This window comes from Larimichthys crocea, chromosome II (assembly GCF_000972845.2).
Source record: "Larimichthys crocea isolate SSNF chromosome II, L_crocea_2.0, whole genome shotgun sequence".
NCBI lineage: Eukaryota > Metazoa > Chordata > Actinopteri > Sciaenidae > Larimichthys > Larimichthys crocea.
The window spans coordinates 9888999-9913416 of NC_040012.1; the positions used below are offsets into that span (position 1 = coordinate 9888999).

Below are 24418 nucleotides of genomic sequence, written 5' to 3' on the forward strand. Positions count from 1 at the left end.
GACCCTCTCCTTCCGCTTTCTTCCCACGTCAAGAATAAATCCCCTTTTCTTGCCAACCTTTGTCTGAGCCTGCATTTTGGGTCAGTTCTTCTGTTATTATGACACAACTGAATGACAATGGAAAGTTGTTTGAGCATGTTTCACAACACAAACAGTACATCTGGTGAAGATTTGATGAAAAATGTTGTGTTCACTATGTGCGCCGCCGTATTGCTGTTATGTCAGGGGCATTGAAATCAGAAAAACTCAGGCTAGATGGATCTTTTTCTGACGCCCAAGCCTTGTTACATTTTTTTGGGGACCATCATAGTTTCTCCTACACACTCGGAGGGGTGAGGTGAGGGTTATTCAATTGGTTGCAATATGCAACTTCACTGTTTGTTGCCACTGTACCTTTTTTTTTTTTTTTTTGTAGTGCATTATATCACATACAGGTACATAAATCTAACTATATGCCTTTAGGAAATCCTTCACATGTCTGTAGTTTTGGGCTCATACGTTATGTTCATGAGTTATGGTTAGGGTCAAGGTTAATCGATGTATGATTTCAGGCCCCATTATTTTCAGATATATTCCCGTGTTGTGTTTTGTTGTAAAGGTAAAACATTCTCTAAATCATTGTCCAGTCTTTCACAGTGCCACAAAGTAAACGTGAAAAAGTTACATGAAATACTTGCAAGATTAAAAGTGAACGTTGCAAAAGTTTGAGACACTGTAAAAAAAAAAAATTAAAATCCAGATGGGAAAAATTTAGCAAGAAACATCAGGACGCACTGTTTGATACATCAAATGGCCAGTTTTACAAGAGGCAGCTAAGCCTTTGCAGTAGGCCTAGTCTGAATATCCAGATGTTTGATTTGTTAATTAAGTCTCCATGGTAGTTAATCACTGTGTTTTTCTATCTGACAACAGCAGGTAAGTAGAGGAGGATGACCCTAAAATATCCAGTTTTGATAGTGTGGGATGTGCTGAGACAGGCTGAATTTGTTCTTTGTGGTGAACGTTTCTTTTTGAAAAGGCAGCCAAAAAAAGTTGACTCAAAAAAAAAACAACAGCAGCACGTCCCTCCAAAAAGCAGCAGGAACATGAATGTATATTGAGAACAGTACATCTCTTTTGTAGGTACTCTTGTTAATCTATAAGAGAGTACATATCTTTCTTTATTTTTCTGGCTGATATGGAAAGTACATCAGACTGTAATTAATAACATGGTCCAATAATAATGAAACAAACAGCATTATGCCAATACCCATGTCCCCTCTTGTGGAGAAATGTAGCACTGCAGTGACAAAATTAAAGTCAAGATGCAGCATCAGAGGTGGTTATTTCTCATCTATCACCTATCAAATGTGCATTTTTTTTAAAGAGCGAACATATGACATCCATCCTTGATTCATGACGGAGCAAAACAAAATCGTGTGTGTTTGCATTTATGTGTGAGGTGAGGTTGTGTGTTAGACACTGAATCTAATCCTTTTTCAAAACATTTTATTCCCGTGACAAATTCAATCAGGATGAGGTGCATTAGTGAAATGCCGTACATGCCAGTGTATGTCATAGAAGGATTAAGTCATCTATATTTGTTCACTAAAACAGTTGTTTGTAATGATAAGGCTGACACACTTAATCGATTTTGCATGCATTTCCCTGACAGTCCAGATTAACAAGTAATAGCCTAAGACTTTATTAGCAATATGCACAAGGCACGCACACATTTACACATTTGCAAGGCATCAATTAAATTCACATATGGTTGGAGTAATTATCATTATAGATAACTGAAATTAAAGGGGGGTGATATCAATGTGAAAAAGGAGGTTGAGTTGCCCCGGAGAAAAGAAGAGCAGGGAGTGAATGTTGGGGCCAGGGAGGGCTAGTAGCAGAGACTACATAAGAAAACAGCAACAGCTGTTTAGCTTGTGGCTAAAAACAGGATTGAACAACAACATCATTTGCAAAGAAAATGATCTGTGAAAAAAAGAAAGAGATTCTGACTCGAAGATAAGAAATGGGATGTCGTAGATTGTCTCTCAGTTTGAGCTCTGAGTTTTCTTCTGTATTTGTCTATTAATTCATACAGTAGACTTCCTCCATATTATTTTTATTTGCATATTAAAAAATGTATAAAAAGCAAATTTAAGTCTTTTTGACACCAGCTCCACAACAAGGTAAGATGTGATCTAACAGAAGTTTGATCACTTGCTTCTCAGAATTGCTGATCAGTCCAAAAGCTGTTTGCAAACTGTATGCACGATAACGTTCCCCTAACTGCATCACATAGAAGCAGTGCAGGTTTGTGAAACCTCTCTGTTCATAGGTCACGGGCATTTTTGTGTTTACAGGCTGCATTAAGACACTAAATACGGGCCACTTTAATGTTGATTTACAACTTTATTATCACTACAGTGTCCAGTTTTTACTGCTTTTACACACACACAGACAAAATTCGGCACAAAACCCTCTCCCAGTGCCTGCCAGAGAATGTGTGAGCACACCCGTGACTGCTCTGCCCTTGACTTGTATCCATTCATCCAAGCGTGCGGGATGGTTTAGTTAATTAAGCTTAATCTACCCCCAGAGACAGATATGAGTGCTGTTACAGTGGCCCACTGAGCTGTCCCTATACACTCTTCCCTGGACCCCCTGTGGAGTCATCAGGGCCGTGCTACTCAACCATGTTCAAGTACACTGACAGGGCTCTGGAGAAACACATTAGATATAATAGAGTTAAAAGACTTGGACCACAGAAGAAGAAGGAAAAAAAAGGTTTGTGAAATGTATTAATTACTGAAATAATACAGCTAAATTAGTCATTTCAAAGAAAAGTAACCAAAAGCACATGGACGGTTGCTTTAGAAATACTGGACTGCCTCTGATTTTCATCACAAATATGCACTGTTATATTAGATTTTATTGATCCTGCTGCTTAAAAAGTCACATATACAAGGTCGATCCAGACCAAATACATCCCTGGTATTAAAAGAAAGAAGAAGAAACAACAAAGAACAAATGGCCGAATAAAAAGGCCTAATCTTTAATTGTTGGCTATGGATATGTATTACATAAATCATTGAAGAGTTTGAGTTATAGTTGCATGATAAGCACCTTGTTTGTGAGTGATCGTAATTCAAAACACAGGCTTGTTTTACCATAAATATGATTAACTAATAACATAATCAGAACATGACACATTAAAAACATACTGTAGATGTTACATGATTAAAAGAGCTCTCATTCGACTAAATAATGTGTTTTAAAGATATTTTACTGAATGCAGTATGCAAGATATCAACAGCAGTTTTGCATTACAAGTGAAATTGTCCATCCTGTACTTCACTGTGTGAAATATCAACCATTATCAAATAAACACCAAAGAATAACACTGAAATGATTATTAAGCGACACATTCACAAATCACATTATTACATAATTATGATCCTTTTCTCCTTTTTAAAACATTAACCTGGTGAACCACCAGCCTTATTTCCTTTCATTTCTGTTGCCATCTTGTGGGTTGAGTTGTTCAGTGCAGTAAAATATTCATAACAAAGTGATCTAAGTGCTGATTTAAGTATTGCAATTGTTTTAATAGATATGATAGATAATAGCTGCTGTTTTCTGTCATGTAAAACAAAGTTACTTTTTTGTCTTTTGCTTTATATATTGCTTTCACATATTTCAAGTCGCAGATTTTTTTTGATTAGGTCAAGACACTCTTCTGCTTTACTTACAAGCCTCATTTCAAAAGCCACCAAATATCGGTTTTGCTGCATCCTGTGCTGTATTTCACTATGTGTCAGTTCAGGAACATGCAGAGGATGTTAGAGGGGCACAATGACAAGAGCCCAGTGGTGTAGTTCAGGATATATGCAGGTATACAGAGTATACCCACCACCACAGAGCTTCCAGGTCTGAAAAGTAAAGCTAACACGGAAATGTCTGAAACTTGCATTCTTTCTAATGGCCAACAGGGGAGGGGAGGATGAGTGGATTGTGTTCATAAAGAGATGCATATCATCAGCAAACATACTCTGATAAGTTGTGAATTAAACCATGATGAATTAGTATTAGGAAGTCTTATGTGTGCCAGGAAAATGTTCCCAAACACAGAGCAAATGGATGTTGTTTACATCCAAATCTGACCATAGAACTCAAACAGAAAACAATCTTCAGACAAGACAATGTTTTGCAATTTTCTGCTGTGCAGTTCAGGTGAGTCTGGTGTACTGTGAAGGCCAGAGAAGCTACAAGCAGCAAACTACTGCCCCTCTTCTTCTTTATTGTGCTCTCTTACTATCTGTCCAAGATTTAAAAGTAGAGATAAACACATACAGTACAGAGATTTGCAGAGAGCATTTAAAAAACACAGAGCCTACAAGGATACCAATGGGGATAACCATCTTCAAATGATAAGACTCCCAAGTTCGAATAGTTTATGTTCTTCTCAATATGGCCACAATGCAGTAAGCAAAAAACCCAGCGAACCCACAAGCAGCAAACTTCCGCTCACTGCAGGTTCTACTTACCGATGTAAACTCAGGAAACTGTTGCGTGGGAAAAATATAAGCAGCAGCTTCTGAATACTCAAAACCACCAAACCGGACGCTTAATATCAATCCATTGTCAAAGTCATGTAGCTTGCATTTTATTCCCCATTCTGAACAATTAAACCTCTTCATGATACCTGCATGCTTTTATGTTGAGTTGTGTATATGTTGTTGCTACATCTTCTGCTCTTTATATCATCTACATTGTACACTCTAATGTAAAGCTACATTGTAAATAACAGAATTGCTCTGGCTAGTGGCAAAGAAATCATTTGAGTCCAGTTCAGAAGTTTGTCACCACTATGTTCTTACACTTTCTTCTTCATGACTGCCTCTCTCTCTGTTCTTCTTCTTGGAATTCTCACAGTGTAAAAGTTGCAAAAGGTATCTTTGCGTCTTTTGTGAGAGCATATACAGCAGAGGCTTCATACAGCAATGAGAAAAAGCAACTACAGTATGTTTTTATTGTGTCATGTTCTGATTATGTTATTAGTTAATCAGATTTATGGTAAAACAGTATTTGGTCATAAAGGGATACACATCGTCAGCACGCCTTCTCAAGTAGATTGTGAAATGACGAACCATGACAGATTTATCCGAAGAGGCCATATGTGTGCCAAGAAAATATTACACCACACCATCTTGTAAAAATAAGACTAGTCTTTCCTATTTTTCACAATGTGGCATGAATGGCGCAAGTTCTGGTTACTAGATATATTTCATTACTTAGAACTATAACCGCAGCTGGTTGAGTTGAACTTTCTGGGTCTGCCTGACATCTTTGGCTGTCTTTTGGGACACTCTACCCTCCCTAAAACACCTCAATGTGCTCACATGACAAATAATAACTTATAATATTTTAGACATTATTGCTAAACAGTAAAATATACAGTCAAACCTTTACCACAAATACTAGTGTAAAAAGTACATACAGTAAATCCCTGTTTTTAAAAAAAGAGCAAGTCACTATAAGTTTAACTGATGGGTTTTATTATGTCTGATTTTAGGGGGTGCCGCAGCCACCTCAGTACGCCTTCTTCCCACGTCCATGCTAAAGATGCAAAATAAAACCAAAACTATTGGCATTCGGTAAGTGAGAAGTGTGACATGTTTTCTAGAGCAAAAGCTAGAATACAAAAATTAAGAGATACAAGATACAAGGTCTTTCTTATTACACTGTATGAAACTATTTAGTCATCATTGTCCAATTTTGGTCTCTTACCTACAGATTCAACATTCTTATACAGATATCTGTTTATAGAGATACACAGAATAGCATTGACTGCTCTGAGTTTGAAATAAGTGAATGTGAAATAAACATGAAAACATCCATTCATTGACAAAACCAGAAACGGGATATTGCTTACTGTAAATTAAAAAAAAACAGAACATTTCTCCAATGTCCAGTGCATTTGAGGAAGTGAATGTCTGCTTTAGTGGCACTTTTTAATTTGGGATCAGCAAATAAAATTCATGACAATATATTTTTTATAACTGAGACATCAACATCTTTCCTATTTTATGTTTGTCAATAAAAGCTAATTCAAGGCAGACACCTCATTAACATACATGCATACAAGGTTTGTTTATTCTAGTATTTTTGTTCCAAAATCTCAAGCTTTCCCATTTAAGTTTGATGCATTTTCACAAAGTAAAAAAGAAATCATGAATAAAAAACATTGTAACATATTCAAAGGGATAAATCATCATATCATATTATTGAATGATATGACCTTGCATGAACCTGCATGCACTCATTGGTACTGCTATCTTACTCTGTCTTAGACCGTTGTCAGACAAAAGTACTTGCGCAGCAGATTTTCTGTCATATCCTGTCATGTCACAACATTTGGCTGAAAAAAAAACTAGATCCCAGCTTAACCTTAACTTTATTAAAGAATATTATAGTAATAGCACAGTCATACTCATTCACAAGGGCTCAGAAAATTCCACATTAAAAGCATGCTTACATATTATCAAACGCACTGACATGCTACAGATTGTCCTTTACACATATACCTCATTTACTTGGCACAAGTGAAATATATTTACATAAAAATCGAAAAATATATTTTTAAGGAACTATTAAATAAATACAAACTATGTTGAATAAAAGCATTGACAGGTTGAATAAATGTTGCATTTCAAAAGTGTGTGTCTATTTGGTGGGTAGATCCAACATGATAGCCGTGTTTTGTGCTGTAAAAGCTACATTGTGATTATAAGAAATGCTCTGGCCTGTGCCTCTCTCTCTGTTCTCCTTCTTGGGATTCTCGCAGCGTAAAAGTTGCAAAAGGTGTCTTCGCGTCTTTTGTGAGAGCATATACAGCAGAGGGTTCATACAGCAATGAGAAAAAGCAACTATTTGGCATACAGTAAAGGCAGTATAGAAGGGCTGAAACTCATGACATGTGGGTTCATACAAAACCATGACGAAAAGAAAAACATTGTAAGGACCCCAGCAGATGAAGAAGACTGTAACAATACATAACACCACCACTATAGTCCTGTACTTTTTTCTGTTGGAAGCCTGCAAAACTGTCTTGATGATGGCAGAATAGCAGAAAACAATGATGGCAAATGGGAGGAAGAAGAGCAGTGACACTTGGAGATAATATCCCAGGTTGGTCAAAGAATGAGAGTCTTCAACCTCACATATGTATATTTCGTCCAAGAGTTCAGTCTTTGCTATTATAGCATCTCTTATGGATGCTGCAATGCTGATGATCCAGGCACCTACACAGGCACCTATTGCACACCTCTGCCTCCTTACAGGTTTACTTGGCCAGTTGAGAACCACTGTTATGAAACGATCCACGGTTATGGCAGTCAGCAGAATGACACTACTGTACATACCTATAATGTATGCTGCAGTCACAAATTTGCAGGCCAAGTCACCAAAGATCCAGTGGTGCAAAGAATAGACAGCCCAGAATGGAAGTGTGACAGTGAAGATCAAATCAGAGCAGATCAGGTTCATGACGAACAGATTAGTGACATTTTTCAGGTTCTCATAGAAAACAAGAACACATAAGAGAAGAATGTTGCCTGTGACGCTGAGGATGAAGGTCAAAATGTAGAAGGCGCCCTTGATGGTTTCCAAGTCAGGCAGATGACAAGGACCTTCCACTTGGCTGTTCACATCTTCATTTTCCATTGTGGAGTTATCTAGGAAACATGAGCAAATTTGGCAAAATGTACTAAAGACTGAGCACATGTCTACAACAAATGTTTTGTAAAATATTAACTAATTACCCCAAAGTATGGAGTGCAAACACAGCAAGTACAAAGCAACTTACCCCGAACAACGGCTGTCACGTCTGCTGGTTTACATCCAGGAGGAAGAGTTGTGATATACAAGACCAGACTCATGGTTCCTCTTTTTGTTTCACATTAAGTCAGAAGTGCTGCATCAGTATTTCAGTTTAAGCATGACTTTGAAACCAACATTTTTTTTTTGCAAAATGGAAAACCCCAGAACTTAAATTGTGACTTTTTTTTATTATAAACTGTGGAAACGATTATTATAATGATGATGTAAATGTAGACACTCAAACAAACAAATTAACTGAAATGATCAAAAGTAAAATATGAAATAAAAGTGTGCATGACTGTTTAAGGTGAAAACATAACGTTTGATCTGAATGATTAATATGAAAAAGTAAATCAAGGTGAATCAAATACAGCTATATTGTCTCTAGTACAATGTATAATCAATTTATCAACATGCATTCAAAATCACGCGTATACATGTATAAGCACAAAGATACAGGCTCACTGCTCTTTCACAGTACAGTGTGATCAGAAACAACAAGATGATGATCGGATGAAATCACGAATTAAACAATACACATTACATATCACTGTTGTCAAATAAAACCATCACATACTCAGCGGCCAGTGTATGAGGTACACCTTTCTCTAGTAGGCCCTCTCTCTTCTGAGATCTGGTGTGGAGATCACCAGAGCAGCAGAAGTGGCCATTAGGTGGGGGTGAGTAGACTTTGGACATTGTCAGCAAACATACTGATATAGGTTATGACATTTAAACCATGATGGATTGGTAATAAGGGGCATAATGTGTGCCATGAAAATATTCCCACACCATTACAGCAGATTGAACAGCTGACACAAGGCAGGATGGATCTTGTTTACACCAAATTCTGAGCCTACAACGATCATTAGACAACATAATGTTTTGCATTTTTCACACAATGTGCAATTTTCTTACTGTGCAGTTTTGGTTAGTCTTGTCTAGTGTGAAGGCCAGAGAAGCCACAAACAGCAAATTGCATGTTTTTCTTTCTAATTGTCACTAAAAACCTGAGAAACTATTGTGTGTGAAAATACCAGGAAATCAGCAGTTTCTAAGATGCTTAAACCACTAAAGCAGATACTAAGAATCATTCTACAGTCACATAGATCACATTACTTCTCCATTCTCATGTTGGAACAACTAAATACAATTTGAAAAATAATATATATAATAAATATATAGTTGTTGCCACAGGATCAGCTGATTAGTCATTCACGTTAACAAGCAGGTGTATAGGTGTACCTAACAAAGTGGTCACTGAGTTTATGTCAGTCATAAAGGTATAAATTCATTGTAGCTTGACAACTATACAGGCTGTTGAGTAGGCCATAATATGAACAATTGTGCTAGCGGCTCTGTGGGGCTGTATTTAAGAAGCACAGTAGTGCACAATGCTTTAACACCAACAAACTGTTTTTTAGGATTTATGTTTACCATTTTCACCATCCTAAAGAAGTTCAAAGTCCCATGGCAAACTAAAATGGTCAACAGAGTGAACTTGCTCCCTGCTAAACAGCACTTAACTCAGATGACTGCTGTGTCTGTATACAGACTCACAAAGCTGCTGTAGAACATGAAGATCACCAAAATTGAACTTTTTCATTACATGCCTCGCTTCACTTTGAGGTCAACAACAAAAAAAAGTCTGGTCATGTAACTCCGAGCTGGAGATATCAGGGACATGTTGACAGCAAGGAAAAGATAGTGTCACCAGATTGGTGATAAAATGGTTACATCGCTGGCAGAAAACAAAATCCAGTATTGATACTTCTATTGTCAATTCAGCTGATTTAAAAGGGCCTATAGTTTGCTTTACTCTAGGTTCACTTGTGAACAAACCACTTCAAAAGTAGCTAATGTAGCCTATTTAGTTTGCGTGACTACAAGGACACCAAATAAGGGTAAACATCTTGGAATAATGTTGAAAGATTCCCAAATGAGAATAATAGGAGTTTTTCTTGTTCTTCCCATTGTATCAATATGACATGAATGCAGCATAAGATCTGATGGTCTAGGGCTCAATTTCTTTTTAGATTTTTTAAAATGACTCTACAAATATGCAATAATATCATGCACCAAACTGCAACAAGTTACTGCACTTCCTTAAATTGTGGCGTGGGGCCTTTATTTACCTCAGGAGAGGTAAATAAGAAGGTAAAAGGCATTTGAAGCATATAACAAAGAGATCTGAACGTATATTTGGTCATATTTTACCAGATTTTTATGACTGCATTGTGCTATCAACACAAACTCCCCAAAGCCCTCTAAGCATTTCAATGAACAGAATCTCTTTATTTCTTAACAAGGCTTTTCTCGTGAAATATTCACTGAACTGCACTTTTCCACTATGGTGCTTGTGTTGTATTTTGGGGGGCCCTGGCCATTATTTGGGGCCTAGGTTTTATTTGTTATTATACATGTCAATGGATTTGGATTTTTTTTTGTTTCATTTCTGCTCTTTAAATGTTCAGTGACAACTCGCTTGTTATCGATGTGACTGTAAGTGGCCTTGACCTTCTGCGAATGCTGCTGTTGTTGCGACCCAAACTCTTCAGCATTTTCTTCAAGTGGTTTTTGTATTTAACTCCCACAAACACATAAAACACAGGGTTAAGGCAACAGTGTGAAAAGGCAAAAAATCGGGTAATGTATAAGGCATAATCCAGTTCTTTTGATTTTTCACAATTTCGAACCAGAGTCCTTGAGTCTGCTGGTGGTTTGGGCCGCAAGTCGAAAGACTGTAGAAATATTACAATATTGTAAGGTGCCCAGCCCAGAAAGAAAACAACCATGAGAGTGAAAATGAGTTTTAAAGTTTTGGTCTTTCGTCTTTGGGCAGTAGGACGCAGCAACCTGCACATGATCTGAGAATAGCAAAAAATGAATACAGCTGAACTCACTAGGAAGAGAATATTTTGCTGGTAGATTCCCCATAAGCTCCCATAAGAGCTTTCATACTGACAGTGATTCTGGTCTAGGACTTTGGTGAATATGAAGGCTGGAATGGCGACCAATACACTCACTACCCAAACAACTAGTGATGCTAGGACACTGTAGATGCCTTTGGGGGACACAATGTTAGACAGAGGATTCATGACAGCTACATAACGTTGAACAGTCATGAGGATGAGGAGGATACCACTGCTGTAGAAGCCAACATAGAAGACATAGGTGACTATTTGGCATGCACGCTCCCCTAAAGTCCATCCATACATATGGTAGTTAGCCCAGAAGGGCAAGCCTGCAGTGAAGAGGAGATCCGATACAGCCAGGTTCAGGATGAAAGCGTTGTTGAGAGATTTGACATTCTCATACTTAGTCAAAATCACAATGACCAGGATGTTGCCAAACAGACTGAAGATCACAACAATGGAGAAGAACAGTGGAGTGATGATTACTCCAAAACTCATGGTGCTTGTTCTGTCACACACTTGACCTTCAGATTCATTGTACTCAGCATAGTACTCTTCATAGTAATCAGCACTTTGAGTTGATATAACATTTCCAGTTGTAGCCATTTTCTTTCTGCAAGAAGAGAAAGTCTAAATTTAAAAAAGGCTTTGTTGAATCAAACAGGCCAGATAAAACAGACCTGATGATACAGAAGTCAAATGTTCATCTTAACGTGCCAGTTGGACCAAAAGTCGGGTTGTTGACATGACATGGCATTTTCATTGTCCCGTAAGACAAAAATTAATGTAATTAGTATCACCATCATTTAAAATGCAGTTAATGGTTAAACATTCATTTGTTTTACATGGACCTGCTGTTATAAAAACTGCTCTGTTATTAGATTTTTCAAAATTTTGAGCCAAATCTCAAAATTGTCCTCTGGTGTGACTGTCTCCAGCATTGCTACTTTTATCATTTTAAAAGAAAAGCATTTATAAGTTTATAAATAACTCTGGCATAATTGTACAAGTGTCTTTTTTAATATATATTCAACTTTTTCAAACCGCTATAGAATTGTTCAGATTGGCTGTCCTTTGGTGTGACATACCTAAATTGTGTTAATAAATTAAAAAATTAATTTTGAACTACATAATTGTGGAACATTATGCAAATGATAACTGCTAACTGCACGTGACTAGTTAGCTAGGAATAGCAGACCCATTAACTGACACAAAAAGCTGAAAGTTAGCTAGGAATAGCAGACCCATTAACTGACACAAAAAGCTGAAATGTCCTCTGGTGTGACAGAAATGTCCTCTGGTGTGACACCTATAGCTGTCACTCCGGAGGACAAAAATGTCACACTACAAAGGACAAAGTCTCTTTGAGAAGCATTTTAAATAATTAAATAACTCATTTTTTTATTCCTCCTTCTATATTGAATGTATTAATTACATTAATTAAAATATTTTCTGTTTTTGAAGAAAATGTGTAGAGCTATAAAGTGTCATGTAAAATGTGTTTTGTTTTGTTTTTTAGACAGAAAGAATTGAGGGAGAAACATCTCTGGGAAAGATTTGCAATCTCCCAGAGATGTCTATGAGTTTCTGGCCTCCTAAATGCAGACACACGTGAAATTCAAATGGATTGAAGAGTCGGACATTGAACCTTTTGACAACCTGCTTCCACCAACCATTCGACCAGTTACAGGAATCCTCAGTACACATCAAGTGTTGTCATCATCTCCAGGAGTGATCCTGTACAGAGATGTTGTCACAATCCACTCCGGTCCCCTGCCTGCTTTTCCCTCTTACCTGCACCCAGTAACTTTCCACTCACCTGTCAGCCCCGCCTCCTCATCAGTCACCATGGTTTCTCCCGCCTCCCACACCTGCTCCTCATCAGTAATCAACCCTGTATTTAAGCACCAACCTCCAGACACTCTTTGCCAGATTGTTCTTCATTTGCTCTGGTTGTGATATGACACCAGTTATTTCTTGCTGTGAATAGTAAATGCAATCGGGTTTCACCGGCCACACAAAGGAATTCCTGTTACCTTTCTGGGTCATGCAATTGATTTAGATCCCTTCTCCATTAACCACCATGATCTGGCCAACATATGGCTTGCCATCATATTGCACAATCACAAATTTTCCTTCTGTGTTCTTATCATCTTCTTCTAAGGAATCCTCCACTTCAAGTTGGTCTCCAATCTGTAGAGCATTTCCAAAATCAATTTTTTTGGGTTTGTGGCAAGAGCATACTTTGGGATATGTACAGAAACAACTCACATCTTTACAGGATCATCCTGGAGATGATGACAACACTTGATGTGTACTGAGGGATTCCTTAACTGGTCGAATGGTTGGTGGAAGCAGGTTGTCAAAAGGTTCAATGTCCGACTCTTCAATCCATTTGAATTTCACGTGTGTCTGCATTTAGGAGGCCAGAAACTCATAGACATCTCTGGGAGATTGCAAATCTTTCCCAGAGATGTTTCTCCCTCAATTCTTTCTGTCTAAAAAACAAAACAAAACACATTTTACATGACACTTTATAGCTCTACACATTTTCTTCAAAAGACAGAAAATATTTTAACTAATGTAATTAATACATTCAATATAAAGGAGGAATAAAAAAATGAGTTTTATTAATTATTAAATGCTTCTCAAAGAGACTTTGTCCTCTAGTGTGACATTTTTGTCCTCCGGAGTGACAGTTATAGGTGTCACCACCAGAGGACATTTCAGCTTTTTGTGTCAGTTAATGGGTCTGCTATTCCTAGCTAACTAGTCACGTGCAGTTAGCAGTTATCATTTGCATAATGTTCCACAATATGTAGTTCAAAATTCATTTTTTAATTTAATAACACAATTTAGGTATGTCACACCAAAGGACAGCCAATCTGAACAATTCTATAGTGGTTTGAAAAGTTGAATATATATTAAAAAAGACACTTGTACAATTATGCCAGAGTTATTTATAAAATTATAAATGCTTTTCTTTAAAATGGAAAGTAGCCACTTATTGAGCAATGCTGGAGACAGTCACCCCAGAGGACAATTTTGAGATTTGGCTCAAAATTTTGAAAAATCTAATAACGAGCAGTTTTTTATAACAGCAGGTCCATGTAAAACAAATGAATGTTTAACCATTAACTGCATTTTAAATAATGGTGATACTAATTACATTATTTTTGTCTTACGGGACAATGAAAATGCCCATGTCATGTCAACAACCCAACTTTTGGTCCAACTGGCACGTTAAGATGAACATTTGACTTCTGTATCATTGGTCTGTGTTATCTGGCCTGTTTGATTCAACAAAGCCTTTTTTAAATTTAGACTCTCTCTTCTTGCAGAAAGAATGGCTACAACTGGAAATGTATTATCAACTCCAAGTGCTGATTACTATGAAGAGTATCTGATGCGAGTACAATGAATCTGAAGGTCAAGTGTGTGACAAACAAGCACCATGAGTTTTGGAGTAGTATCATCACTCCACTGTTCTTCTCCATTGTTGTGATCTTCAGTCTGTTTGCAACATCCTGGTCATTGTGATTTTGCTAAGTATGAGAATGTCAAATCTCTCAACAACGCTTTCATCCTGAACCTGGCGTATCGGATCTCCTCTTCACTGCAGGCTTGCCCTTCTGGGCTACTACCATATGTTGGATGGACTTTAGGGGAGCGTGCATGCCAAATGTCCACCTATGTCTTCTATGTTGGCTTCTACAGCAGTGGTATCCTCCTCATCCTCATGACTGTTTCACGTTATGTAGCTGTCATGATCCTCTGTCTAACATTGTGTCCCCCAAAGGCATCTACAGTGGCCTGCATCACTAGTTGTTGGGTGGAGTGAGGTGATGGTCGCCATTCCAGCCTTCATATCACCAAAGTCCTGACCAGAATCACTGTCAGTATGAAAGCTTTTATGGGAGCTATGGGGAATACCAGCAAAATATCTCTTCCTAGTGAGTTCAGCTGTATTCATTTTTTGCTACTCCAGATCATGTGCAGGTTGCTGCGTCCTACTGGCCAAAGACGAAAGACAAAACTTTAAAACTCATTTTCACTTCATGGTTGTTTTCTTTTGGGCTGGGCACCTTACAATATTGTAATATTTCTACAGTCTTTCGACTTGCGGCCAAACCACCAGCAGACTCAAGGACTCTGGTTCGAAATTTGAAAAATCAAAAGAACTGGATTATGCCTTATAATTACCCGATTTTTTGCCTTTTCACACTGTTGCCTTAACCCTGTGTTTTATGTGTTTGTGGGAGTTAAATACAAAAACCACTTGAAGAAAATGCTGAAGAGTTTGGGTCGCAACAACAGCAGCATTCGCAGAAGGTCAAGGCCACTTACAGTCACATCGATAACAAGCGAGTTGTCACTGAACATTTAAAGAGCAGAAATGAAACAAAAAAAAAAATCCAAATCCATTGACATGTATAATAACAAATAAACCTAGGCCCCAAATATGGCCAGAGCCCCCCAAAAATACAACACAAGACCATAGTGGAAAAGTGCAGTTTAGTGAATATTTCACGAGAAAAGCCTTGTTAAGAAATAAAGAGATACTGTTCATTGAAATGCTAGAGGGCTTTGGGGGTGAGTTTGTGTTGATAGCACAATGCAGTCAAAAAAATCTGGTAAAATATGACAAATATACGTTTAGAATCTCTTTGTTTATGCTTCAAATGCGTTTTACCTTCTTATTTACCTCTCCTGAGGTAAATAAAGCTTCGTGCCACATTTAAGGAACTGTAGTAACTAAATTCCCAGTCTTGTTGCAGTTTGGTGCATGATTTATTCCATATTTTAAAAAATTTAAAAAAGAAATTGAGCCCTAGGCCATCAGATCTTATGCTGCATCCATGCCATATTGATACAATGGGAAAGAACAAGAAAAAAAAAACTCCTATTATTCTTATTTGGAATCTTTCAACATTATTCCAAGATGTTTACCCTTATTTGGTGTCCTTGATTACGGAAACTAAATAGGCTACTTAGCTACTTTTGATGGTTTGTTCACAAGTGAACCTACAGTAAAGCAAACTATAGGCCCTTTTAAATCAGCTGAATGACAATAGAAGTATCAATACTGGATTTTGTTTTCTGCCAGCGATGTAACCATTTTATCACCAATCTGTGTGACACTATCTTTTCCTTGCTGTCAACATATCCCAGATATCAACTCTGTCGGAGTTACATGACCAAACTCAGTTTTTTTGTTTTGATTATATTTTATGGCCTTATGCCTTTTTATCGTAGGAAGCTGAAGATAGATAGGAAACGGGCAGAGAGAGGGGGAATGACACACAGCAGGGCCGTCCGATGCGGGACTCGAACCTGCCGCAACGGGACTGTAGCCTCTACACACGGGGCGGCCGCGGTAAACCACTATGCTACCAACACCCCCAAATCAGTTTTTTTGTTGTTGACCTCAAAGTGAAGCGAGGCATGTAATGAAAAAGTTCAATTTTGGGATCTTCATGTTCTGCAGCTACGCTGCAGCTTTGTGAGTCTGTAGTCAGACACAGCAGTTCTATGAGTTAAGTGACTGTTTAGCAGGGAGCAAGTTCACTCTGTTGACCATTTTAGTTTGCCATGGGACTTTGAACTTCTTAAGATGGTAAAAATGGTAACAAATCCTAAAAACAGTTTGTTGGTGTTAAGCCTTGTGCACTACTGTGCTTCTTAAATACAGCCCCACAGAGCCGCTAGCACATTGTTCATATTATGGCCTACTCAACAGCCTGTATAGTTGTCAAGCTACAATGAATTTATCCTTTATGACTGACATAAACTCAGTGACCACTTTATTAGGTCACCTATACACCTGCTTGGACTACGTGAATGACTAATCAGCTGATCCTGTGGCAACAACTATATTTTATCATATATAATATCTAAATGTATTTAGTTGTTCCAACATGAGAATGGGAAGTAATGTGATCTATGTGACGTAGTAATGATTCTTAGTATCTGCATTAGTGGTTTAAGCATCTTAGAAACTGCTGATTTCCTGGTATTTTCACACACAATAGTTTCTCAGGTTTTTAGTGACAATTAGAAAGAAAAACATGCAATTTGCTGTTTGTGGCTTCTCTGGCCTTCACGCTAGAAAAGACTAACCAAAACTGCACAGTAAGGAAAAATTGCAAACATTGTGTGAAAAATGCAAAACATTATGTTGTCTAATGATCGTTGTAGGCTCAGAATTTGGTGTAAACAAGTCCATCCTGCCTTGTGTCAGCTTTCAATCTGCGTATGGTGGTGGGAATATTTTCATGGCACACATTATGCCCCTATTACCAATCCCTCATGGTTTAAATGTCATAACCTATATCAGTATGTTGCTGACAATGTCCAAAGTCTACTCACCCCCACCTAATGGCCTTCTGCTGCTCTGGTGATCTCCACACCAGATCTCAGAAGAGAGAGGGCCTACTAGAGAAAGGTGTACCTCATACACTGGCCGCTGAGTATGTGATGGTTTTATTTGCAACCAGTGATATGTAATGTGTATTGTTGAATTCATGATTCATCCGATCATCATCTTGTTGTTTCTGATCACACTGTACTGTGAAAGAGCAGTGAGCCTGTGTATCTTTGTGCTAATACTGTATACGCGGGTGTGATTTGTGCATGTTGATAAAATTGATTAACATTGTACTAGAGACAATATAGCTGTATTTGTCACCTTGATTTACTTTTCATATTAATCAGTCAGATCAAACGTTATGTTTTCACCTTAAACACGTCATGCACACTTTATTTCATTATTTACTTCTGATCATTTCAGTTAATTTGTTTGTTTGAGCGTCTATATTACATCATCATCATATCATTGTTTCCCACTTTGTATTAAAAAAAAGTCACATTTAAGTTCTGGGGTTTTCCATTTTGCAAAAAAAAAATGTTGGTTTCAAAGTCATGCTTAAACTGAAATACTGATTGCAGCACTTCTGACTTAATTGAAACAAAAAGAGGAACCCTGAGTCTGGTCTTGTATATCACAACTCTTCCTCCTGGATGTAAACCAGCAGACGTGACAGCCGTTTTTCGCGGCGGTTAGTTGCTTTGTACTTGCTGTGTTTGCACTCCATACTTTTGGGTAATTAGTTCATATTTTACAAACATTTGTTGTAGCATGTGCTCAGTCTTTAGTACATTTTGCCAAATTTGCTCATGTTTCCTAGATAACTCCACAATGGAAAATGAAGATGTGAACAGCCAAGTGGAAGGTCCTTTTGATCTGCCTGACTTGGAAACCATCAGGTGCCTTCTACATTTTGACCTTCATCCCTCAGCGTCACAGGCAACATTCTTCTCTATGTGTTCTTGTTTTCTCATGAGACCTGAAAAATGTTACTAATCTGTTCGTCATGAACCTGATCTGCTCTGATTTGATTTTCACTGTCACACTTCCATTCTGGGGTCCATTCATTGCACCACTGGATCTTTGGTGACTTGGCCTGCAAATTTGTGACTGCAGCATACATTATAGGTATGACAGTAGTGTCATTCTGCTGACTGCCATAACTGTGGATCGTTTCATACACAGTGGTTCTCAACTGGCACAGCCACCTGTAAGGAGGCAGAGAGTGTGCAATAGGCGCCTGTGTAGCTGCCTGGATCATCAGCATTGCAGCATCCATAAGAGATGCTATATATAGCAAAGACTGAACTCTCGGGCGAAATATACATATGTGGGTTGAAGACCTCTCATTCTTTGACACCCTGGGATATTATCTCCAAGTGTCACTACTCTTCTTCCTCCCATTTGCCATCATTGTTTTCTGTATTTCTGCCATCATCAGACAGTTTTGGAGGCTTCCACACAGAAAAAGTACAGGGACTATAGTGGTGGTGTTATGTATTGTTACAGTCTTCTTCATCTGCTGGGGTCCTTACAATGTTTTTATTTCGTTGAGACTTGTATGAACCCACTAGTCATGAGTTTCAGCGCTTCTATATTGCCTTTACTGTATGCCAATAGTTGCTTTTTCTCATTGCTGTATGAACCCTCTGCGTATATGCTCTCACAAAAGACGCGAAGACACCTTTTGCAAATTTTACGCTGCGAGAATCCCAAGAAGGAGACAGAGAGAGAGGCACAGGCCAGAGCCTTTCTATAATCACCAATGTAGCTTTTACAGCACAACCACGGCTATCCTGTTGGATCTACCCACCAAATAGACACACACTTTTGAAATGCACAACATTTATTCAACCTGTCAGTGCTTTTATTCAACTAGTTTGTATTTATTTAATAGTTCCTTAAAAATATATTTCGATTTTTATGTAAATAGATTTCACTTGTGCAAGTAAATGAGGTTATGTGTAAAGGACAATCTGTAGCATGTCAGTGCGTTTGTAATATGTGAGCATGCTTTTAATGTGGAATTTTCTGAGCCTTGTGAATGAGTATGACGTGTCTATTACTATAATATTCTTAATATTTAATACTTAATACTTCTTTAATAAAGTTAAAGGTAAGCTGGCATCTAGTTTTTTTTTTTTAGCCAAAGTTTTGTGACCAGACAGGATATGACAGAAATTCTGCTGCGCAGTACTTTTGTCTGACAACGGTCTAAGCAGTAAGATCGCAGTACCAAGGATGCATGCAGCTTCATGCAAGGTCAATCATTACTAATATGATATGATGATTATCCCTTTGAATATGTTACAAGTTTTTATTCATGATTTTCTATTTACTTTGTGACAATGCATCAAACTTAAATGGGAAAGCTTGAGATTTTGGAACAAAAAATAACTAGGAATAAACAAACCTTGTATGCATGTATGTTAATGAGGGTGTCTGCCTTGAATTAGCTTTTTGACAAACATAAATAGGAAGATGTTATGTCTCAGTTATAAAAAAAAATATATGTCATGAATTTTTATTTGCGATTTCCCAAATTAAAAAGTGCCCTAAAGCAGACATTCACTTCCTCAAATGCATTGGACATTGGAGAAATGTTCTGTTTTTTTTTTAATTTACAGTAAGCAATATCCCGTTTCTGGTTTTGTATTGATTGTGTTTTCATGTTATTTCACATTCACTTATTTCCAACTCAGACAGTCAATGCTTTCTGGGTATCTCTATAAACAGATATCGTTCTAAGAATGTTGAATCTCGTAGTAAGAGCCAAAAATGGACATGATGACTAATAGTTCATACGTGTAATAAGAAAGACCTTGTATCTGTATCTCTTAATTTTTGTATTCTAGCTTTTGCTCTAGAAAACATGTCACACTTCTCACTTACTAATGCCACATAAGTTTTGGTTTTATTTTGCACTTTAGCATGGACGTGGGAAGAAGGTGTATGAGGTGGCTGCGGCACCCCCTAAAAATCAGACATAATAAAACCCATCAGTTAAACTATAGTGACTGCTCTTTTTTAAAAAAGGGATTACTTTATGTATCTTTTTACATAGTATTTGTGGTTTAAAAAAGGTTTGACTGTTATTTACTGTTAGTGATCATGTCTAAAATATTATCAGTTATTATTTGTCATGTGAGCACATTGAGGTGTTTTATAGAGTGTCCCAAAAGACAGTCAAAGATATCAGGCAGACCCAGAAAGTTCAACTCAAACCAGCTGCGGTTATATTCTAAGTAATGAAATATATCTAGTAACCAGAACTTGCGCCATTCATGCCACATTGCGAAAAATAGGAAAGACTTGGTAGTCTTATTTTTACAGATTTTGTGGTGTAATATTTTCTTGGCAACACATATGGCCTTCTTCGGATAAATCTGTCATGGTTCGTCATTTCACAACCTACTTGAGAAGGCGTGCTGCCGATGTGTATCCCTTTATGACCAAATACTGTTTTACCATAAATGTGATTACCTAATACATAATCAGAACATGACACAATAAAACATACTGTAGTTGCTTTTTTCTCATGCTGTATGAAGCCTCTGCTGTATATGCTCTCACAAAAGACGCAAGAACACCTTTGCAACTTTTACACTGCGAGAATTCCATACGAAGAACAGAGAGAGGGCAGTCATGAAAAAAAGTGTAAGAACATAGTGGTGACAAACTTCTGAATCTGGATCTAAATGATTTCTTTGCCCACTAGCCAGAGCACTTCTGTTATTACAGTGTAGCTTTACATTAGAGTTGTACAATGTAGATGATATAAAGAGCGGAAGATGTGCAAACATATACACAACTCAACATAAAAGCATGCAGTATCTCATGAAGAGGTTTAATTGTTCAGAATGGGGAATAAAATGCAAAGCTACGTGACTTGACATGGATTGATTATTAAGGGTCCGGTTTGGTGGTTGATATTCAGAAGCTGCTGCTTATATTTTTCCACGCAACAGTTTCCTGAGTTTACATCGGTAAGTAGAACCTGCAGTGAGCGGAAAGTTTGCTGCTTGTGGGTTCTCTGGGTTTTTTGCTTACTGCATTGTGGCCTATTGAGAAGAACATAAACTTTCGGACTTGGGGTCTTATCATTTGAAGATGGTTATCCCCATGTGGTATCCTTGTAGGCTCTGTGTTTTTTAAATGGCTCTCTGCAAATCTCTGTACTGTATGTGTTTATCTCTACTTTTAAATCTTGGACAGATAGTAAGAGAGGACAATAAAGAAGAAGAGGGGCGGCAGTCGTTTGCTGCTTGTAGCTTCTCTGGCCTTCACAGTACCACCAGGCTCACCAGAACATGCACAGCAGCAAAATTGCAAAACATTGTCTTGTCTGAAGATTGTTTTTCTGTTGAGTTCTATGGTCAGATTTGGATGTAAACAAACAATTTGCTCTGTGTTTGGGAACATTTTCTTGGCACACATAAGACTCTTCCTAATACTAATTCATCATGGTTTATTCACAACTTATCAGCAGTTTGTTTGCTGATGATATGCATCTCTTTATGAACACAGTCTACTCATCCTCCCCTCCCCTGTTGGCATTAGAAAGAATGAAAGTTTCAGACATTTCCTTTAGCTTACTTTTCAGACTGGAAGCTCGTGGTGGTGGGTTATACTCTGTATACCTGCATATATCCTGAACTACACCACTGGGCTCTTGTCATTGTGCCCCTCTAACATCTCTGCATGTTCCTGAACTGACACACTAGTGAAATACAGCACAGGATGCAGCAAACCGATGTTTGGTGGCTTTTGAAATGAGGCTTGTAAGTAAAGCAGAAGAGTGTCTTGACCTAATCAAAAAAAAAACTGCGACTGAAATATGTGAAAGCAATATATAAAGCAAAAGACAAAAAAGTAACATTTGTTTTACATGACAGAAAACAGCAGCTATTATCCTTATATCTTTTAAAACAAATTGCAATACTTAAATCAGCACTTAGATCACTTTGTATGAATATTTTACTGCACTGAACAACTAACCCACAAGATGCAACAGAAATGCAGGGAAATAAGGCTGGTGGTTTCACCAGGTTAAGTTTTTTAAAAAGGAGAAAAGGATCATAACTATGTATAATGTGATTTTTAAATGTGTCGCTTAATATCATTTCATGTTATTCTTTGGTGTTTATTTGATAATGGTTGTATTTCACACCGTGAAGTACAGATGGACAATTTCACTTGTAATGCAAAACTGCTCTTGATATCTTGATAATGCATTCAGTAAAATATCTTAAAAACACATTATAGTGTCGAATGAGAGCTCTTTTAATCATGTAGCATCTACAGTATGTTTTAATGTGTCATGTTCTGATTATGTTATTAGTTATAAATTATAAATATGATTAATATTTATGGTAAAACAAGCCTGTGTTTTGAATTACGATCACTCACAAACAAGGTGCTTATCATGTAACTATAACTCAAACTCTTCAATGATTTATTCTAATACATATCCATAGCCAACAATTATAGATTAGGCCTTTGTATTTGGCCATTTGTTCTTTGTTGTTTCTTCTTCGTCTTCTTTTAATTCAGGATGTATTTCTGTCTGGAGCGACCTTGTCTATGTGATTTTTTAAGCAGCAGGATCAATAAAATCTAATATAACAGTGCATCTTTGTGATGAAAAAATCAGAGGCAGTCCAGTATTTCTAAAGCAACCGTCCATGTGCTTTTGGTTACTTTTCTTTGCAATGACTAATTTAGCTGTATTATTTCAGTAATTAATATTTCACAAACCTTTTTTCCCCTTCTTCTGTGTGTCCAAGTCTTTTAACTCTATATATCTAATGTGTTTCTCCAGAAGCCCTGTCAGTGTACTTGAACATGGTTGATTAGCACGGCCCTGATGACTCCACAGGGGGTCCAGGGAAGATGTTAGGGACAGCTCAGTGGGCCACTGTAACAGCACTCATATCTGTCTTCTGGGGGTAGATTAGATTAAGCTTAATTAACTAAACCATCCCGCACGCTTGGATGAATGGATACAAGTCAAGGGCAGCAGAGCAGTCACGGGTGTGCTCACCACATTCTCTGGCAGGCACTGGGAGAGGGTTTTGTGCGAATTTTGTCTGTGTGTGTGTAAAGCAGTAAAAACTGGACACTGTAGTGATAATAAAGTGTGAAATCAACCTTAAATGGGCCCGATTTGTGTCTTAATGCAGCCTGTAAACACAAAATTGCCCGTGACCTATGAACAGAGAGTTTCACAAACCTGCACTGCTTCTATGTGATGCAGTTAGGGGAACAGCCATCCCGTTATCGTGGATTGGTTGCAAACAGCTTTTGGACTGATAAGCATTCTGAGAAGCAAGTGATCAACTTCTGTTAGATCACATCTTACCCTTGTTGTGAAGCTGGTGTCAAAAAGACTTAAACTTTGCTTTTTTATTTATATTTTTTTTAATATAGCAAATTAAAATAATATGGAGGAAGTCTACTGTACGAATTAATAGGACAATACAGAAGAAAAACTCAGAGCTCAAAACTGAGAGACATATACGACATCCCATTTCTTATCTTCGAGTCAGAATCTCTCTTTCTTTTTTTCACAGATCATTTTCTTTGCAATGTGTTGTTGTTCAATCCTGTTTTTAGCCACAAGCTAAACAGCTGTGCTGTTTTCTTCTTGTAGTCTCTGCTACTGCCCTCCCTGGCCCAACATTCACTCCCTGCTCTTCTTTTCTCTGGGGCAACTCAACCTCCTTTTAACATTGATATACCCCCTTTAATTTCAGTTATCTATAATGTATTACTCCAACCCCTATGTGAATTTAATTGATGCCTGCAATGTGTAAATGTGTGCGTGCCTTGTGCATATTGCTAATAAAGTCTTAGCTCTTACTTGTTAATCTGGACTGTCAGGGAAATGCATGCAAAATCGATTAAGTGTGTCCAGCCTTATCATTACAAACAACTGTTTTAGTGAACAAATATAGATGACTTATCCTTCTCATGACTACTGGGCATGTACGGCATTTCACTAATGCACCTCATCTGTTGATTGTCACGGGAAATAAAATGTTTTGAAAAGGATTCGATTCGTGTCTAACACACAACTCAACTCACACATAATGCAAACACACACGATTTTTGTTTTGCTCCGTCATGAATCAAGGATGGATGTCCTATGTTCGCTCTTAAAAAAAATGCACATTTGATAGGTGATTAGCTGAGAAATAACCCTCCTCTGATCTGCATCTTGACTTTATTTTGTCACTGCAGTGCTACATTTCTCCACTAGAGGGGACAGGGTATG

The 24418-nt window shown here is 37.6% G+C and overlaps 2 protein-coding genes and 2 pseudogenes across 3 annotated transcripts in view; 2 read left to right on the forward strand and 2 right to left on the reverse strand.

Moving 5' to 3' along the window:
* Positions 1-5958: 5958 nt before the first annotated feature.
* Positions 5959-7985, reverse strand: LOC104917733 (chemokine XC receptor 1). Its single transcript, XM_010729260.3, has 2 exons — positions 7847-7985; positions 5959-7715 (listed from the first exon to the last, which is right to left on the reverse strand). Exons 1-2 carry the CDS (start codon positions 7917-7919, stop codon positions 6706-6708), a joined length of 1083 nt encoding a protein of 360 aa, XP_010727562.3. The 5' UTR covers positions 7920-7985; the 3' UTR covers positions 5959-6705.
* Positions 7986-10283: 2298 nt separating this feature from the next.
* Positions 10284-24418, reverse strand: part of LOC104917755 (chemokine XC receptor 1) — a 15868-nt gene continuing 1733 nt past the window's right edge. Inside the window, exons 1-2 of one of the 2 annotated variants that reach the window (XM_027291346.1) lie at positions 12424-12526; positions 10284-11388 (exon numbers count right to left, since the gene is read on the reverse strand). In XM_027291346.1, the coding sequence (XP_027147147.1) occupies positions 10323-11388; positions 12424-12482 (1125 nt within the window). In that variant the 5' untranslated portion in view covers positions 12483-12526 and the 3' untranslated portion in view covers positions 10284-10322. Of the gene's footprint in view, positions 11389-12423; positions 12527-24418 lie in introns of those variants that run through there. The other variant, XM_019272146.2, reaches the window with a different exon arrangement.
* Positions 14193-15217, forward strand: LOC113748319 (chemokine XC receptor 1-like; annotated as a pseudogene).
* On the forward strand, positions 17974-18840 carry LOC113748320 (chemokine XC receptor 1-like; annotated as a pseudogene).

What these genes read in the sequence shown, in the direction of transcription:
- LOC104917733 (XM_010729260.3), bottom strand. Translation starts at nt 7,919, where the DNA reads ATGAGTCTGGTCTTGTATATCACAACTCTTCCTCCTGGATGTAAACCA. An exon ending in CGTGACAGCCGTTGTTCGGG is followed by an intron (nt 7,716 to 7,846) that starts GTAAGTTGCTTT and finishes CATGTTTCCTAG; the next exon opens with ATAACTCCACAATGGAAAAT.